Source organism: Pipistrellus hanaki (genome assembly GCF_964339955.1).
Source record: "Pipistrellus hanaki genome assembly, chromosome: 6".
NCBI lineage: Eukaryota > Metazoa > Chordata > Mammalia > Chiroptera > Vespertilionidae > Pipistrellus > Pipistrellus hanaki.
Genome location: NC_140508.1, coordinates 61,429,181 through 61,443,156, shown reverse-complemented (window position 1 = coordinate 61,443,156; position 13,976 = coordinate 61,429,181). Strand labels below are relative to the sequence as shown.

The following is a 13,976-nucleotide window of genomic DNA, read 5'->3' as shown; positions in this document are numbered from 1 at the left end:
TGGTAACCTTCCGCTTTACCCAGAGAGATCTCAGGGAGTCCGAGGTAGGGCCAGGTAGTGGTGCTTTAAAGGACCCCAAGAGAATTCCAGCTGGAAAGGGGAGATGCTGCAGATATCACAGTGGTTTGAAGTTCCAAAGGAGAAGAAGCACACGAAGGGGATCTCAGAGCCCCAGGACCATCCTTGTACAGCTCCTTAAGCACTGAAGGGGGCTTGTCTCCCTGGGCTAGTGTTCCTTGAGACCTCAGCCATTCACCAAGTGCCAGTGTCGTGATGACTGCCACATCCTCAGGCCATGCGACTCTTTGAGTGTCACCACATCCCAGACAATCAGAGCCACAGTAGCCCATTCTGGGCTGAAATATTTCCCGGAGACAAGTCTGCCACTAGCTGCCAGCAAGCCAGTTCTACAGAAAATGCCTCCCTCTCCCTCCACCTCCACAGGGCTACAAAGTGGACAAGTTTAATTTCTATGTAGTTTATCTTAAAATGTGGGTTCAGAAGCTCACCAGTACTCTACTTGTTTTGTGATAGGAAACAATAATAAATGTAAAGATTTATGAGTGAGGGACATTTAGTCTTGAAAGGTCTCATAACTGAATGAAGAATGTAACATAAAAATCAAAAGAATTTCACATGTAAGAAACAGGAATGATAGAAAGATATGAGACAACTTCATTTAATTGATTCCTTTCTTAGAAAAATTCATATGAAGTGAATTTCTAAATGAATTGTATTTTAAATATTTTCCCATTATATAATTAGGTACATTCTGATTATTAGTAGAAGGAACATAAAAAAATCCAGGATTTAAAACACCTCGTAAAAAGTATGTTTCAAAGTAAATAATTATATTTCAAAGAAAAAATCTAATTGCCCATAAATAAAGTTCGGTGGAAATATATCTAACAGAAACTATAATATATAATGTCTGGCTTTTATGACTGAATTGTAGAATAGTTTCCAATGTTAACATTTGCCCAATAATATCAACACTAACTGAATAGCTAATGTTAAATCCTACCAAATACTAAATATGTGCTCATTGTCCTGATTTAGTAACATGTTACTACTGATCTGACATTTCAATAAAGCATGTTTAAATAGGGCTGATTGACAATTAAAATGTAAATTTCTAATAGGTGTGCAAGGATTTAGTATTAGCTAGATCTTTGAATCAATGTAAAGGTCATCTGGATAATGTTGGCAACACTTATATATATACACACACACGAACACACATATATGATTTAAGGACATATATAAATACATACATTATTTAAAGATGTAGTTATATATACAGAAGAGTAATGAAATATCTAGAAAAAGATGGATTAACCTAAGAAGAGCTCATGTATGGACTAAAAACAAGATTTTCCTTTTCTGTATTAGGGACACAGAGTTTGTTATGTTTTTAAAATATAATATGTTTTATTTATTTTTTTGACAGGTTGTTTGGTATCAAATCAGTTATTCAAACAGACTGTTCCAGCACATGGAAGATCATAGCAAACCCAAGCCTGAAATGGTACCACCACGCCAACCCCATCCTGCTGCTGGTGATGTACTACACGCTGGCAACTCTGATCCGCATCTGGCTGCAGGAGCCGCTTGTAAGGATCAAAGGTTTTTGTGATCTTGTCTGCAAAGTAACCTGGAAAACCCCAGGTGAAATGGTTCTTCCCTACCAAGTGCCCAATATAGTGTTGGTAGCAATAAGATGGATTAACTATAGCATTGTAGTTAATGGATTAACAATACTATAGTATTGGTAGCAATACTAGATGCTCCGAACTGTAGTGCTCTGCTTATAGTATTTTTTGAGTCTACAAAGAGTTCTAAGTACAAATCCTATCAGAACAAAGACCAGCCTCCTTTTGATGCTACCAACATGGGCTGCTAAGAATGATAGGTGACGTGGAGAATGGAAGACTCATTACTGAGCACTTACAAAGTGCCAGGCCATATGCGAGGCTGTTGACATGCGTTGTCTTTTTCAATACACTACCTATTCTGACGAGTAGTATTGGACCCAGCTTAGAGATGAGTAAAATGAGGTTAGCGTGGTAAAGCGGTCTGAAATCACACACCTACTGGAGAGCAGAAACCAGATTCAAACTAATGTTTATCAACATAACGAGGTTCTCAGTGGCTGTTTACCCTGTTCTTGCAGTGACTGGAGTTTTCCAAATTTCTCAGACCTCTATCCTCTGAGCACTGATGGCATGTGATTAAAACATGTTTTGAGGGATAAAGATCCATTTATCTTTGTTTGAAAGTAATTAAAAATTGCTTCACTGTACTTGTACAGTACTAAAAGCTGCATTGTCCAGTAAATGTGAGAGAGATCCATTTAGGAAATGCTGAACTGCTTTTTCAGACATTGGTGTTAACATATTTTCAATTATTGTGTGTATGTGAATGTGTAATAGAAAATAGAAAAAAGTTGCATTTTTCTACTTATATAAACAAAATGCTACTTATATAAACATTTTCTATTTATCTAAATACCATGAGTTTTGTGCATAGTTTTTATAAATCTTGGATTTACCGGACTGTCATTTTATTCTTTGTGGATTTTTTTTTTAGAAATTATAAAATTTTATGGTAGCTAAAATGTTACTTAAAAAAAAGTTCAGTTATTGAGGCAGCTTATTGGTATGTGAAGGAGGCACTAGTAAATGCGTGCACAAAAGAAACTAAAATGTATTATGGGAACTACTTCTGAACAGTGTTTTATAACTGACAAAAGTTACTTCAAGGAATTTGAGTTGGTAGGAGTTTGCAAGCACCTTAGCTTGCTCAGATTTCCCAGGCAGACCCGCAGAATGGCAGGCACTGTGTGCCCTGGCTGTCCCACTGTCAGAGGTGCAGGTGTTATCCCTACTCCAACAATGAGATGACGTTCAAATGAGACATTGGGTTTCTTTAGCCGTAGAGCATGTGGCGACAAAGGAAGGCAGCTAGGAAGACCACCCAGGTTCCAGTCTGCACAGTTAACAGCAGTATTACCAATCACAGGGGCTGCAGGGGTGTGGCTCATTGAGGCAGTGATGGAAGCCAGGTGACTGATTATATCGTAATTCCAGATCACCTGGCACATGGTGTGAAAAATGCCAGCCAGGGAATTAAGGTTTGTTCTGTGGTAAAAGTCTACCGTACATGTTTGAGAGAGAGAGAGAGAGAGAGAGAGAGAGAGAGAGAGAGAGAGAGAGAGAGAGAGAGAGGAAGTGAGAGAGAGAGAGAGAGAGAGAGAGAGAGAGAGAGAGAGAGAGAGAGAGAGAGAGAGAGAGAAAGAGAAACAGGTGTCAAAACTTGGGTGTAACATATGGACTCCCACCTGGCAAGTGTGGATTTCCACCCAGTGTGCCCGAGTGTCTCCACTGATGCTGTGCTGGCACTGGAACTGGAGACCTGGGCAGTAGGACCATGTCCCCTCCCTCTGCTCCAAAATCAGTGGTTAATTCCCTTTGTATTGGGCCATCTTTGTTGAGGCAGCATTCTGTTCCTCATACCCTCTCTTTATCATCTCTCCCAGACCAATTGTCTAATTTAGACCAATGTCTTCTTAGGCAAGGCCACAGTTTTGTGAATAAGATATATGCTAGCTTCATAGTGTGTAAACTCTAGGTGATTTTGGCTTTAATAAATCTCTTCTTCATGCAAGGTTACATAGTTAAGTGTATATTTTTATTGTAAAGCTCTTCCTCTAAGAACCATAGTTGTCTTCTAGTGTTTAGAACACACATGAAGAAGCTGTGGATGTTTAACATTAGAACATATTCTTGTAATTATGGGGCTTAATAATAATCAGGAGCATTAATAATGATGAGCTGAGCATTTACATGACAGCATTTTTGTTATTTTTGAAAGTGTCTTAATAAAACCCCTTATATTGTATACATTAATTTGAAAAATAATCATATCGAAGCAAAGTTGGAAAGTTTTCCCTGTCACTCCGGTGGTTGAGGGAACTGCTCCGGGAAGCAGGGCTTGTCCTGTGAGCCATTGTTCTGTGTTTCAGGTGCAGGATGAGAAGACCAAGGAGGAGAGAGCCCTGCCCTGCAGTCCCATCCAGATAACGGCTGAGAGGAGGCGGAGCCTGTGGTATGCAACCCATTACCCAACTGATGAGAGAAAAGTAAGACACTAAGAAATGGAATTTCCATTTCCTACTTTATTTTGCTATTTTCATATTATGTTGCCCAATGTAGGTCATATAGTATCAATCTCAAGTTGCTCAGTTTATAGAAATGGGTTGACTTGGATGTCTTAGTAGTGGAGAGCTCTATTCAAGAAGGAGCATAGTGCTTCCAAAGGATATACCGTGGCTCCATTGTCCTCTATAAGACATCATTCTGTATTTCTGTGCTTTCCACTGAAGTCTTTTAATCCTAAAGAAAAAGAATGTTCTTCACTTAAAAAAAAAATAAAGCTGTATTAAAACAATCAAGACCTAAGGAAGTCATCTGTGAGCACTGGGTGGTGAAAGTCTCGGTGTTCAAATACATTGCAGATAATACTTTCACTCTATTAGGTAGCCAGCCACAATAATAACTCAAGAAACCACTTGGAGAATATCAAAACAATCTATATGAATACAATTAGGTGTCTCTTACTACTGTGAAGCAACAGTATGGATTGACAAGGAAAAGTGAGTCGCAATTGGGTAATTCATATAACGTTTTGAGCACATATTAACCATTTTGAACTCAACTCAATCATTGCTATACTGACTTGCTAAAATGTCCCATTTGCAATGATCCAAAGACAAATAATCTTATTTTACTTGGATGGAGTCAGCAGTTTTTGCTTGTGGCATGTCAGAATACTGAGGAGCAGGTACTCTGATTTATTTGGTGGTAGGCGAGTTTCTCTAAGACACATGGTCTTATTCTACGTATGGCCATCCTGTGCTGAGAGAGGGTAGAACAATGAAACACTGTCGTAGGGAGCTGGCAGCAATGTGGAGAAGATGGGGCACCCTCGGATAGCTGAAGGTTTCCAGGGTCCCTTTCCACTCTCATTGCACCATGTTTCAGATGATCCTGCTCGTTTCACTAAGTGATGATATCCACAAAGGACAGCACAGCAGTTACCAAAGTGAGGTCGGTGCATCTCTGAGGATTCCTGAGGCCCTTACAGCAATCCACAAGCTCAAAACTCTTTTTGTAATAATTGGTTAAATATTTACCTTTCTTTGTGGTAATGAATTTTTTTTTCTGATGGTACAAAAGCACAAACCAAGGCAGTGGCATGAACCCCTACCGTCATGGTCGAGCCTTCATGGCCACTCACTTGCAAAAAGCAAAGCAAAAAGGCCAGTTTCATTTAAGTATATCCTTGATGACCCAGAACTTTTCATTAATTTTCTTAAGTCTCAACCTTAGAGCACACGTCTTTTCAATATTATGTGTGACAAAATAAGGAGTCAGCACAAAGTGCCACATACTGAAGTATGACAACGGTGTCGATGAAAAGCATTTGATTAGTCATTGGAAGTGTGGATTGAACTAGCCATTTTCTGCTGAACACCAGGTTTACTTGAAATAGCTGACAGTTGGTGGTTACTCAGGTGTGGGTATTTGGTAGACAGTTACTGGAAAATAAACAGAGTGAGCCCATCTTTTCAAGGCATCAGCTCACAGCACTTGTCGCCAATGATAAACTTTGAACTTTTGAGTGAAAATTCAATGATTGAAAAATTTGTATCTACTGCTGAGGGCTTGAAAACTTCCCAATACATAAGGACTGTTCTGGGAAAATCAGTGCTGATATTAACAAACGTGCTGTTTTAAATATTGTGTGATGAAATATGCCAATACTGGTAGGGCTGTATGACACACTGAAGCAAATCACCAACACATGATATTGCAATGTGTGGGTGAAAGATTCATGCAAGGTGCAAGGTACAGGCATACCTTGCTTTATTGTACTTTGCTTTAACGTGCTTCACAGATGTGTCTTTTTTTCAAATTGAAGTCAAACCCTCCACCGGCAAAAAGGTGATGACTTGCTTTCTGTCAATACTCACTTTATTGCAGTGGAATGGAACCAAACCCGCAATATCTCCGAGTGTGCCAGTGTATCAATGGATTTTGGTGAAACACTGTGTAAAGTTTGATTTGAGTTCAGATTTCACATTGCAACTAACTTCAAGTTCCTACCATTTACTGAGTCTGATGCAGTAGAAAATAAAACTATCTACCATTATCGGGATAGACTACTGAAATACTTCTTCCTTTGCCAACTATAAGTCTCAGTGAACCAGATTTTCTTCAATACTTCAACCATCACAACACATCACAACAAATTGAATGCAGAAACAGATACGAGAATCCAGCTGCCTTCTTTTAAATCAGTCAGATGTTAAAAGGACATGCAAAAGCATAAAACAAAGCCACTCTTCTCACTGTTTTTAAAATGCAGCTGTTTGAATATCTATGTTAACATATAGTGGCTATTTAATTTTTAATGAATATGTAATATCTTTAAATGTCTTAGTTTTCATGTCTCAATGGTAGATACTGACAGATATTACTCATATAAAAAACACTTTGCACACAACCCCCCTCCCCCAGTAATTTGTAAGAATGTAAATGAGTCCTGACTTAAAATATCTGGGGACCCCTTTGCACTGGCAAAGCAAATGTTTATTATTTAGGGGGAGCTCAAACCATCTGGCACTAACATAACTAAAAAATACAGTCCTATAATAATTCTTTTGTTGTAGACAGCATGCAAATCTTAAAATAATCTCAAACCACACAACAAATAAAATTTTCTTTATTATGAAATGTCTATTTCTTGAAAAGTGAACACTCAGAATTCTGCAGTGTCTCAGAGGGTTCTAGGAATATAAAAATCTAGCAGTTTAATCTATTAGAACAAAACACTTGAAATAACTAACATTTATAGTGATGTTGTTTATGCCTGCTTACTTGCTATTATAATTAAAAGTTAGCATCAGAAGCTGGACAATCTATAATACTAAAAGCATAATATGCTTATTAGACTGGAAGTCCTTCCAGAAGTCTTTCCAGACGACCTTCCAGATGAAGCCACGGTGGCAGGGACGCAGGCAGAGACGCTGCTTTGGCAGTGGGGTCTGAGCCCCTTGCACAAATTTTGTGCACTGGGCCTCTAGTGTTATAATAAACAGCAACATCCCACTCAATTATTTGCCCCTTTATATTTTGCATGGCAATTTTAACATACTAGCATCGAGCTAGTTTAAGAGAATGGATATGTATGTGATGAAACTTGGTATACATTACAATGCTTTTGGCTTATATATTAACATGCTGTCCTGCATTGCTTTTTGCAGCTTTTATCCATGACCCAAGATGACTACAAACCATCTGACGTTAGTATATCCTTAGAATTATCATTTATGTGTGCATAAGTTATGTAAAAGTGACATAAATGGAATTAGCTCCTTTAGTCTATTTTAATCATTTATACAATTTCTCTAACTTTTTTTAATAATTATTTTGTAGAAATTAGATCTGATTTATTGCTATTAAAATATTAAAATACCAACTTGTGAACTCCAGCATAGTCATATAGAATGTATTTAAACTTTAAAAAAAATATTGGGAGTTTTTTTTAAAAAGCATTTTGCTCTGTGGCTTTGTCTGCTACATAGTTTGAATAGGAACTCTTACGTGTCCACGGAAACACACACATATGTATATGTGTGTGTGCATTTTTATATGCTTACCATATTTTCCGGCGTATAAGACGACCCCCCTAATTTTACAGTTAAAACATAGGTTTAGGCCTATATTCTCTGTATAAGACTACCCCCCCACTTCCGAGGCAACACCAGTTCTTTTTTTATAATAATAGACCGCCTCTCTGACTCTGGCCAATCTGATCAGGCTTTTTTTTGTTACAAAAGTCGTTTTATACGCCGGAAAATATGGTATCTTTAAAATTGTAAAGCGAAAGAAACAGAGGGGAAAAATAAACAAGAAATTGCACATCGTATATGACGTTTTACAGTAAGGGAATTACAAGCTGGCAGCATCAGGCAGAGATGCCCAGAGGGGGTGCCGTCTGAGCTGAGACCTGTTGCGTCAGTCCTGTGCAGAGCCCATGGGCTGTGGGGCAGGACAGGGATGGGCCAGGACAGTGAGGCTCCTGGGCAGGGCCCAGGAATGGTCTAGAGTCCTTAGAGCTGGAGGCTGGCTGGGAGGAGGACAGCATAAGAGCAGAGACTGGCAATTAGACCAGGTCATGAGGCCTCAGGCAGCCTTTTCCAGATTTTGCACTCTAGTCTGAGATCAGAGGTGCATTGCATTGTGTTCAGCAGAGATGGGACAAGGTCAGAGTTCCATTTTATTGCAATCTGTCCGTGGAGGATAGGTTTGGAGAGGAAATAGACACAATTTCATCTTGCTAACGTGGCTAGCTGACTAAGCTGTTTGCTATCCATCAGTCCTTCACTGCTGAGTCACACCTTAGCGTGAGGGCAGGAGGCTGTATGTCCACACTGAGAACAGCAGCGGCATCACAGGTGTGCTCTTCCCTCACGCCCCTGCAGGGCCTGCTGGTCACCGTGAATGGCAACCCTGTGGACTACCACACCATCCACCCCAGTCTTCCCATCGAGAACGGCCCCGCCAAAGCCGAGCTGTACTCCACGCCGCAGTACCGGTGGGAGTCCTCGGACGACTCTGCAGGTGAGGAGGCAGCTCTGCAGGCTGCGGTCTGCCCGCGGTTTTAGTTTCTCACAGGCGTAAATTCAGCCTGGCATCTCTGTCTTTTGTTTATTGTTCCTTGGATTTGGTTCTTCTTTCTCCTTTCTTTTCCTAACAAGTATTGCCTTCCATGGTTAGTATAATTAAGCTCAGTTCCTTAAGTTCTCCCTATATTCCGCCCCAACGCATGGTTATGTGTGTTCTATCCTTATTTACAAACTAAGAGGCATAATCAGGGCAAATGTTGACAAATGAAAGATAAAAAGTGATTTTAAGGATGTCAACTTGTGTATATGTATGTTTTAGTCTTTCCATCATTTGATAATGTAATCCTGGTCAATAGTTCTGCAGGTTAATGGATGAATCTTTTCAGAAAGAGTTCTTTTTGTCTATTAAGAAGAGGAGAGGGTCAAAACTTGTACACGGCCCTCCCCCACCCTCCTTTTTCTCTGTCTGTTATCTTAAGGGAAAGCAGCCTGGGTGGAGGAGTTCTTGACCTCAGACTCAGTTTTTTAGGCCCACACAGCATTTTATTTTTTTAAAAAATTAAATAGTAACCAACATTTAAAAAGCTGCAGCTCTAATCTAGAAATGCAAATTTCCAGAATCCCTTGAAGAATGCAAGTATCTGGCAAACTAGTCCCTCATTTCTGCAAGGAAGCAGCTATTATCTTTGGCTTGTTGGAGACCACACCAGTCACCAACTCATAAAGACAGAATTAGCTGATTTTACTATCGAAGAGGGGAAAAGCAGAAGGCATGCAGGTAGCAGCAAAGTGGATACAACATTATAGCGGACTTTTCTATTTTTATGGAATTAAGGCTGGGGTTGTTATATATTATCCTAAATTTAGTGAACAGCCAGCCACTATCCAATCTGGGTTATCAGTACATTGAGCTGACTCTCACGTCCTTTTCTTTCATAATTCTTTATCAGGGTTATTCTAATGCACTGTTCTTCCTAGTTCTTTATCAGTGTTTCCTGCAGTTGCCTCTGACAATGCATCTACTTAGCAGTACAAATGGTTAGTACATTATCAAACATTCTCTCATAAGATCAGATCAAGTTCAGTTCTCTACCCCATCCTGAACCCCCACACACACACCCAGCCTCAGCTGGCATCTGCAATCCCTACAGAGCACCAGACTCTACTGGTTAATTCCCCATTTCTCCTTCCGATGTACATGTGTTTCAGTTTGCAACTCTGGCTTAAATGAAGGTTTTCGCTGAGAGAATGTGTCAGGAAATACACTGCTTCCCAAAGTGTGGCCTTCAAACCTTTAGAATCACAAAGGGGAGGCCCAAGAACCAGCATTTATGATGTCTGAAGTTCGAGACGTAGAGGTCAGAGTCAAATATCCTTCTATTTACACACTACTTAACATGAAAAGAAATGAACAGAATTCTGACTGCTGACAAGGCAAACCCAACATACTAATTCATAAACTGAACTTTTGAAACTAAAACAAAATTTTTTTTATTTTAATCTATATATGCAAAAAGTGTTATCACCAGAGAAGTAGCATGCCAATAATTGTGAAATCCATCTAATTTAGATTTTTTGTGACTGTCTCCACTCTGTGGACTCCCCCCAGTAAACCCCAGGCTAACCCCACCCCCAAGTTGGAGGGATGGGAGGCAGCGGGCTTCTGCGGGAAGAAGTATCACAGCTGCTCTTAGAGGCTCTCTGCTGAGCCTTCATGGCCACTGGTTTTTCAGAGATTTATGCTCCTTTTTTGCGGTGCTCAATAACTTCCTAAATGGGATGTAGCCTATTTAATTTAATAAATACAAGAAGGACATTTTAATAAATACAAGAAGGACATAATAAATACAAGAAACTCATTGTTCCATCTGTGAAATCAAAATAGCTGTCCTGACATCTGTAGGAGGATCTTGAGAATCCTTCACACCCATGGCAGTACTTTCCTATTGCTGGTCTCTTCAACTCAACCCTATACACTTTCTCTCTCTTGCTTTGGCCTGCTCTTTCCATCCTCAGTATGACTTCTCCGCCTCTGCATGACCCAAAAGGAAACTCTGGACTATCACATCCACTCTGGCAAAGTGGTTGGTTTTCTGAACTTTTCCTGCATCCATACTCCACATACTCTTTGTATGAGTTATCTATTACTGAGTAACACACTTAGTGGTTTAAAGCAGCACTTATGTCACACTGTTTCTGTGGGTAAGGAACTGTCTGTGATTAGGCCGATATTCTTTGGCTCAGGGACTTCATGATGCTGAAATCCAGCTGCTGGCCAAGCCTGTGGTCTCATCTGAGGGCTCGCCTGGAGACAGTCTGCTTCCATGATCACTTACCTGGCTACTGGCTGGCCATATGCCTTTGCTGACTGCTGGCCAGAGGCATCAAGCCCTTGCCACCTGGGCCCCTCCTTGGGCAGTGTACAACAAGGCAGCTGATTTCTCTCAGTATTACGTTCCTTAGAAGCCCATCAAAGGTCCCACACACAGTCAAAAGATAGGGTTACACAAGACAGGAATACTAGGAGGTAGGGGGTCATTGGTGAGTGACTTAGAAGCTTCCCTCCATACTCACTTAAATAAAAAATTAATTTTGATAATTTCTGAGTGCGGGGTCCCATTCCACTCACCAAGAAAAATTCAATGATTCTGTTTGAATTCTATGGACTTCATTAATTGGAAATAATCTTTAGAGTCTTAAAGGAAAAACCATGCTAAAAACATACATGAGCTGCATTGCTTGAGACACTCATGCAAAATTCTTGTACTGTATTTGTATAACTAGTTGTGTAAAATATTTCTCTATCTAGAAAGGAAAGAGGAAGAAGAGGATGAGAAAGAAGAATTTGAAGAGGAGAGGAGCCATGAGGAAAAAACAAGCATGAAAGTCCACGCCATGGTCTCTGTGTTCCAGTTTATTATGAAACAAAGTTACATCTGTGCGCTCATTTCCATGATGGTATGTATGAGAGGCCACAGCACGGGTGCTGAGAAATGTGCGCCTGGCCCGCTGGCCGGGAGCCTCTGACCTCTCAGGAACATCAGGAAGGTCTTAATCTCCCCACTGTGTTGGCAGAGAACGTTTGGTTCTATTAATGTTTCATGGGATTTTTATATTACAGATTTCAAAATCATATCCTCTTCCACTCAGCCTCCTTTTAAATATTAATACATTTCTCCCAAATTATCCTAGCAAGTCAGACCATCCCTAGTTTCAAAGGACATTGTGTGTAGTTTTCCTCAGTGATAGTGAAGGTGTTCAAAATGACCATAGATCGCTTTTATTTTTTCAGATAGTAAGAACAGCCTTCACATCTCATCTTCGATTGGAGTGAGGCTCTTTCTGTATCTTATCTGCAATAAACTTTTACCAACATGAATGTCAGGCAACCAGAGTTCCCAGAGTTCCCCAGGGCTTTTCCCGTTAGGAGCACTCAGTGTAGGCATGTTTCTACTCACCTCTCGGGGCACCCTTCATCTCTTGTTTCACAGCATCGGACACAGTCTTCTGGCCTATACGTAGATGATAACAGAAAGCCTCATTCCTGTACTCCCTGAAAACAAACTCTCATGGGAAATCTAATTTGTTTTTGAGAAACCTAACGCTTATTTAAGACAAAACTCTTCCAAAGTATGTGGTGGACGGTGAGAGATCTCATGGGCATCGTTGATGATAAGAAATGAAAATAATCTACAAAGCTGGGGAGAAGGGGCACCTAAACACTGTTTCCTCAGTCCAGATGTTGCCCACTCCAGCTTCTAGTAAGAGCCACTGGGATACCTGAAAGAGGGATGGGAAACAGAACGCTCCACAAAATTAAAGATGGAGCTTCTCTGGAACGTGCAAATTCTATTCTCTACATAACATGAATTCCGTCCTCTTTTGGGTCCTTTTTGATATTTTTCTAATTTTCAATCTCTACAGCAAATAACGATTTAAAAATATCAAATATATAAGTGCAACTTACATATCTGATGCTTAACTCAAAAGAGCATTCACTCCCTCCCCCCAACCCCACTCCCCGGCCCTCTCCTTTCTAAAGATAAGCCAGTTAACTTTGGTACCTTTCTGTAAAGAAATAGAGCTTTAACATTTTTGAATGCACATTTTGTAGGGGGAAAACAATCTATTCTAAAAACAACAAAAGAGAGCATATCCTTCATTAGGGACGTGCCCTTTTCTGTTGCCATTTCTGTTGCGTTAGTGGAACCACAGTATGAATGTTTTTAAAATGCCTGCCTTCCATGGAAGCTCCCTGCTGCACAGGCTTTTAATCACAGACAGAAAGGGAAGTCCAGAGAAGCTGACTCTGTTGGAACAATATATGATTTATTCAAGAATACTAAGTGCGGATATACTAACCTCTCCGGAAACCCAGGCACTGAATGTAGGAAGCAACATACTGCAGAGTCTGCTTCCCAGCTATCACAACTGAGAGGCATAGGTGACTTTGATTTTAAAAGAGAAGAAGTCTTTTTTAAAAATCCACTTCACTGCCGAAACCGGTTTGGCTCAGTGGATAGAGCGTCGGCCTGCGGACTGAAAGGTCCCGGGTTCGATTCCGGTCAAGGGCATGTACCTTGATTGCGGACACATCCCCAGTAGGGGGTGTGCAAGAGGCAGCTAATCTATGTTTCTCTCTCATCGATGTTTCTAACTCTCTATCCTTCTGTCTTCCACTCTATAAAAAAATCAATAAAATCTATTTTTTTTTAAATCCACATCACTTGTTTTTCTCCTTTTTCACTCTCACCTTCCAAACAAGAATAGTGTGCAGGGGGAAAATCTGCTGGGATTATAATCTCTGTGAAGCTTATTTTCCTGGGTCACTCACACAAAAATGGTAGTCACATCTGCCTCTCATACTGGGATAAATGCATTAAATACAGTATTTAATGCAGATATATTAAATGTTACCTGAATTTTGATAAGACACTATTTCCAAGAAATAAATGTTTATGAAAATAAGTCAGACTTGATCATAGTTGTCAGTCACTAACTTAATCTTTAAAAAAGGAATTTTAATTTTCAGTTTATACCTATATATTTTAACCAACAATTTAAGATAATTTGCCACTTAAAAAGCTGCTACCTGTGCTTTAGGACAAATTTGCAAATCACTGAGAGGAAATATTTGTTTGGTCCAGGCAGAATTCCTTTATCTTAATGCCTACTTTCCGGAAGCAAAACACACTTATAAAACACTTCAGACTTAATAACTAACTCTTGATAATTAGTGCTATTCAGGAAGATGATAGATTGCAATTAGCACCAGACATATCTA

General features: G+C 39.8%; 1 protein-coding gene across 3 annotated transcripts in view; it reads left to right on the top strand.

Annotated features, from left to right (window-relative positions):
* The window catches only part of PIEZO2 (piezo type mechanosensitive ion channel component 2), a 309,596-nt gene that overhangs the window by 205,269 nt on the left and 90,351 nt on the right, over positions 1–13,976 (top strand). For 2 of the 3 annotated variants that reach the window (XM_084887742.1, XM_084887740.1), the window contains exons 8-12: positions 1,451–1,613; positions 4,025–4,141; positions 7,328–7,366; positions 8,549–8,687; positions 11,502–11,650. In XM_084887742.1, coding sequence (XP_084743868.1) covers positions 1,451–1,613; positions 4,025–4,141; positions 7,328–7,366; positions 8,549–8,687; positions 11,502–11,650 — 607 coding nt within the window. The remainder of the gene's footprint in view (positions 1–1,450; positions 1,614–4,024; positions 4,142–7,327; positions 7,367–8,548; positions 8,688–11,501; positions 11,651–13,976) is intronic. The other variant, XM_084887741.1, reaches the window with a different exon arrangement.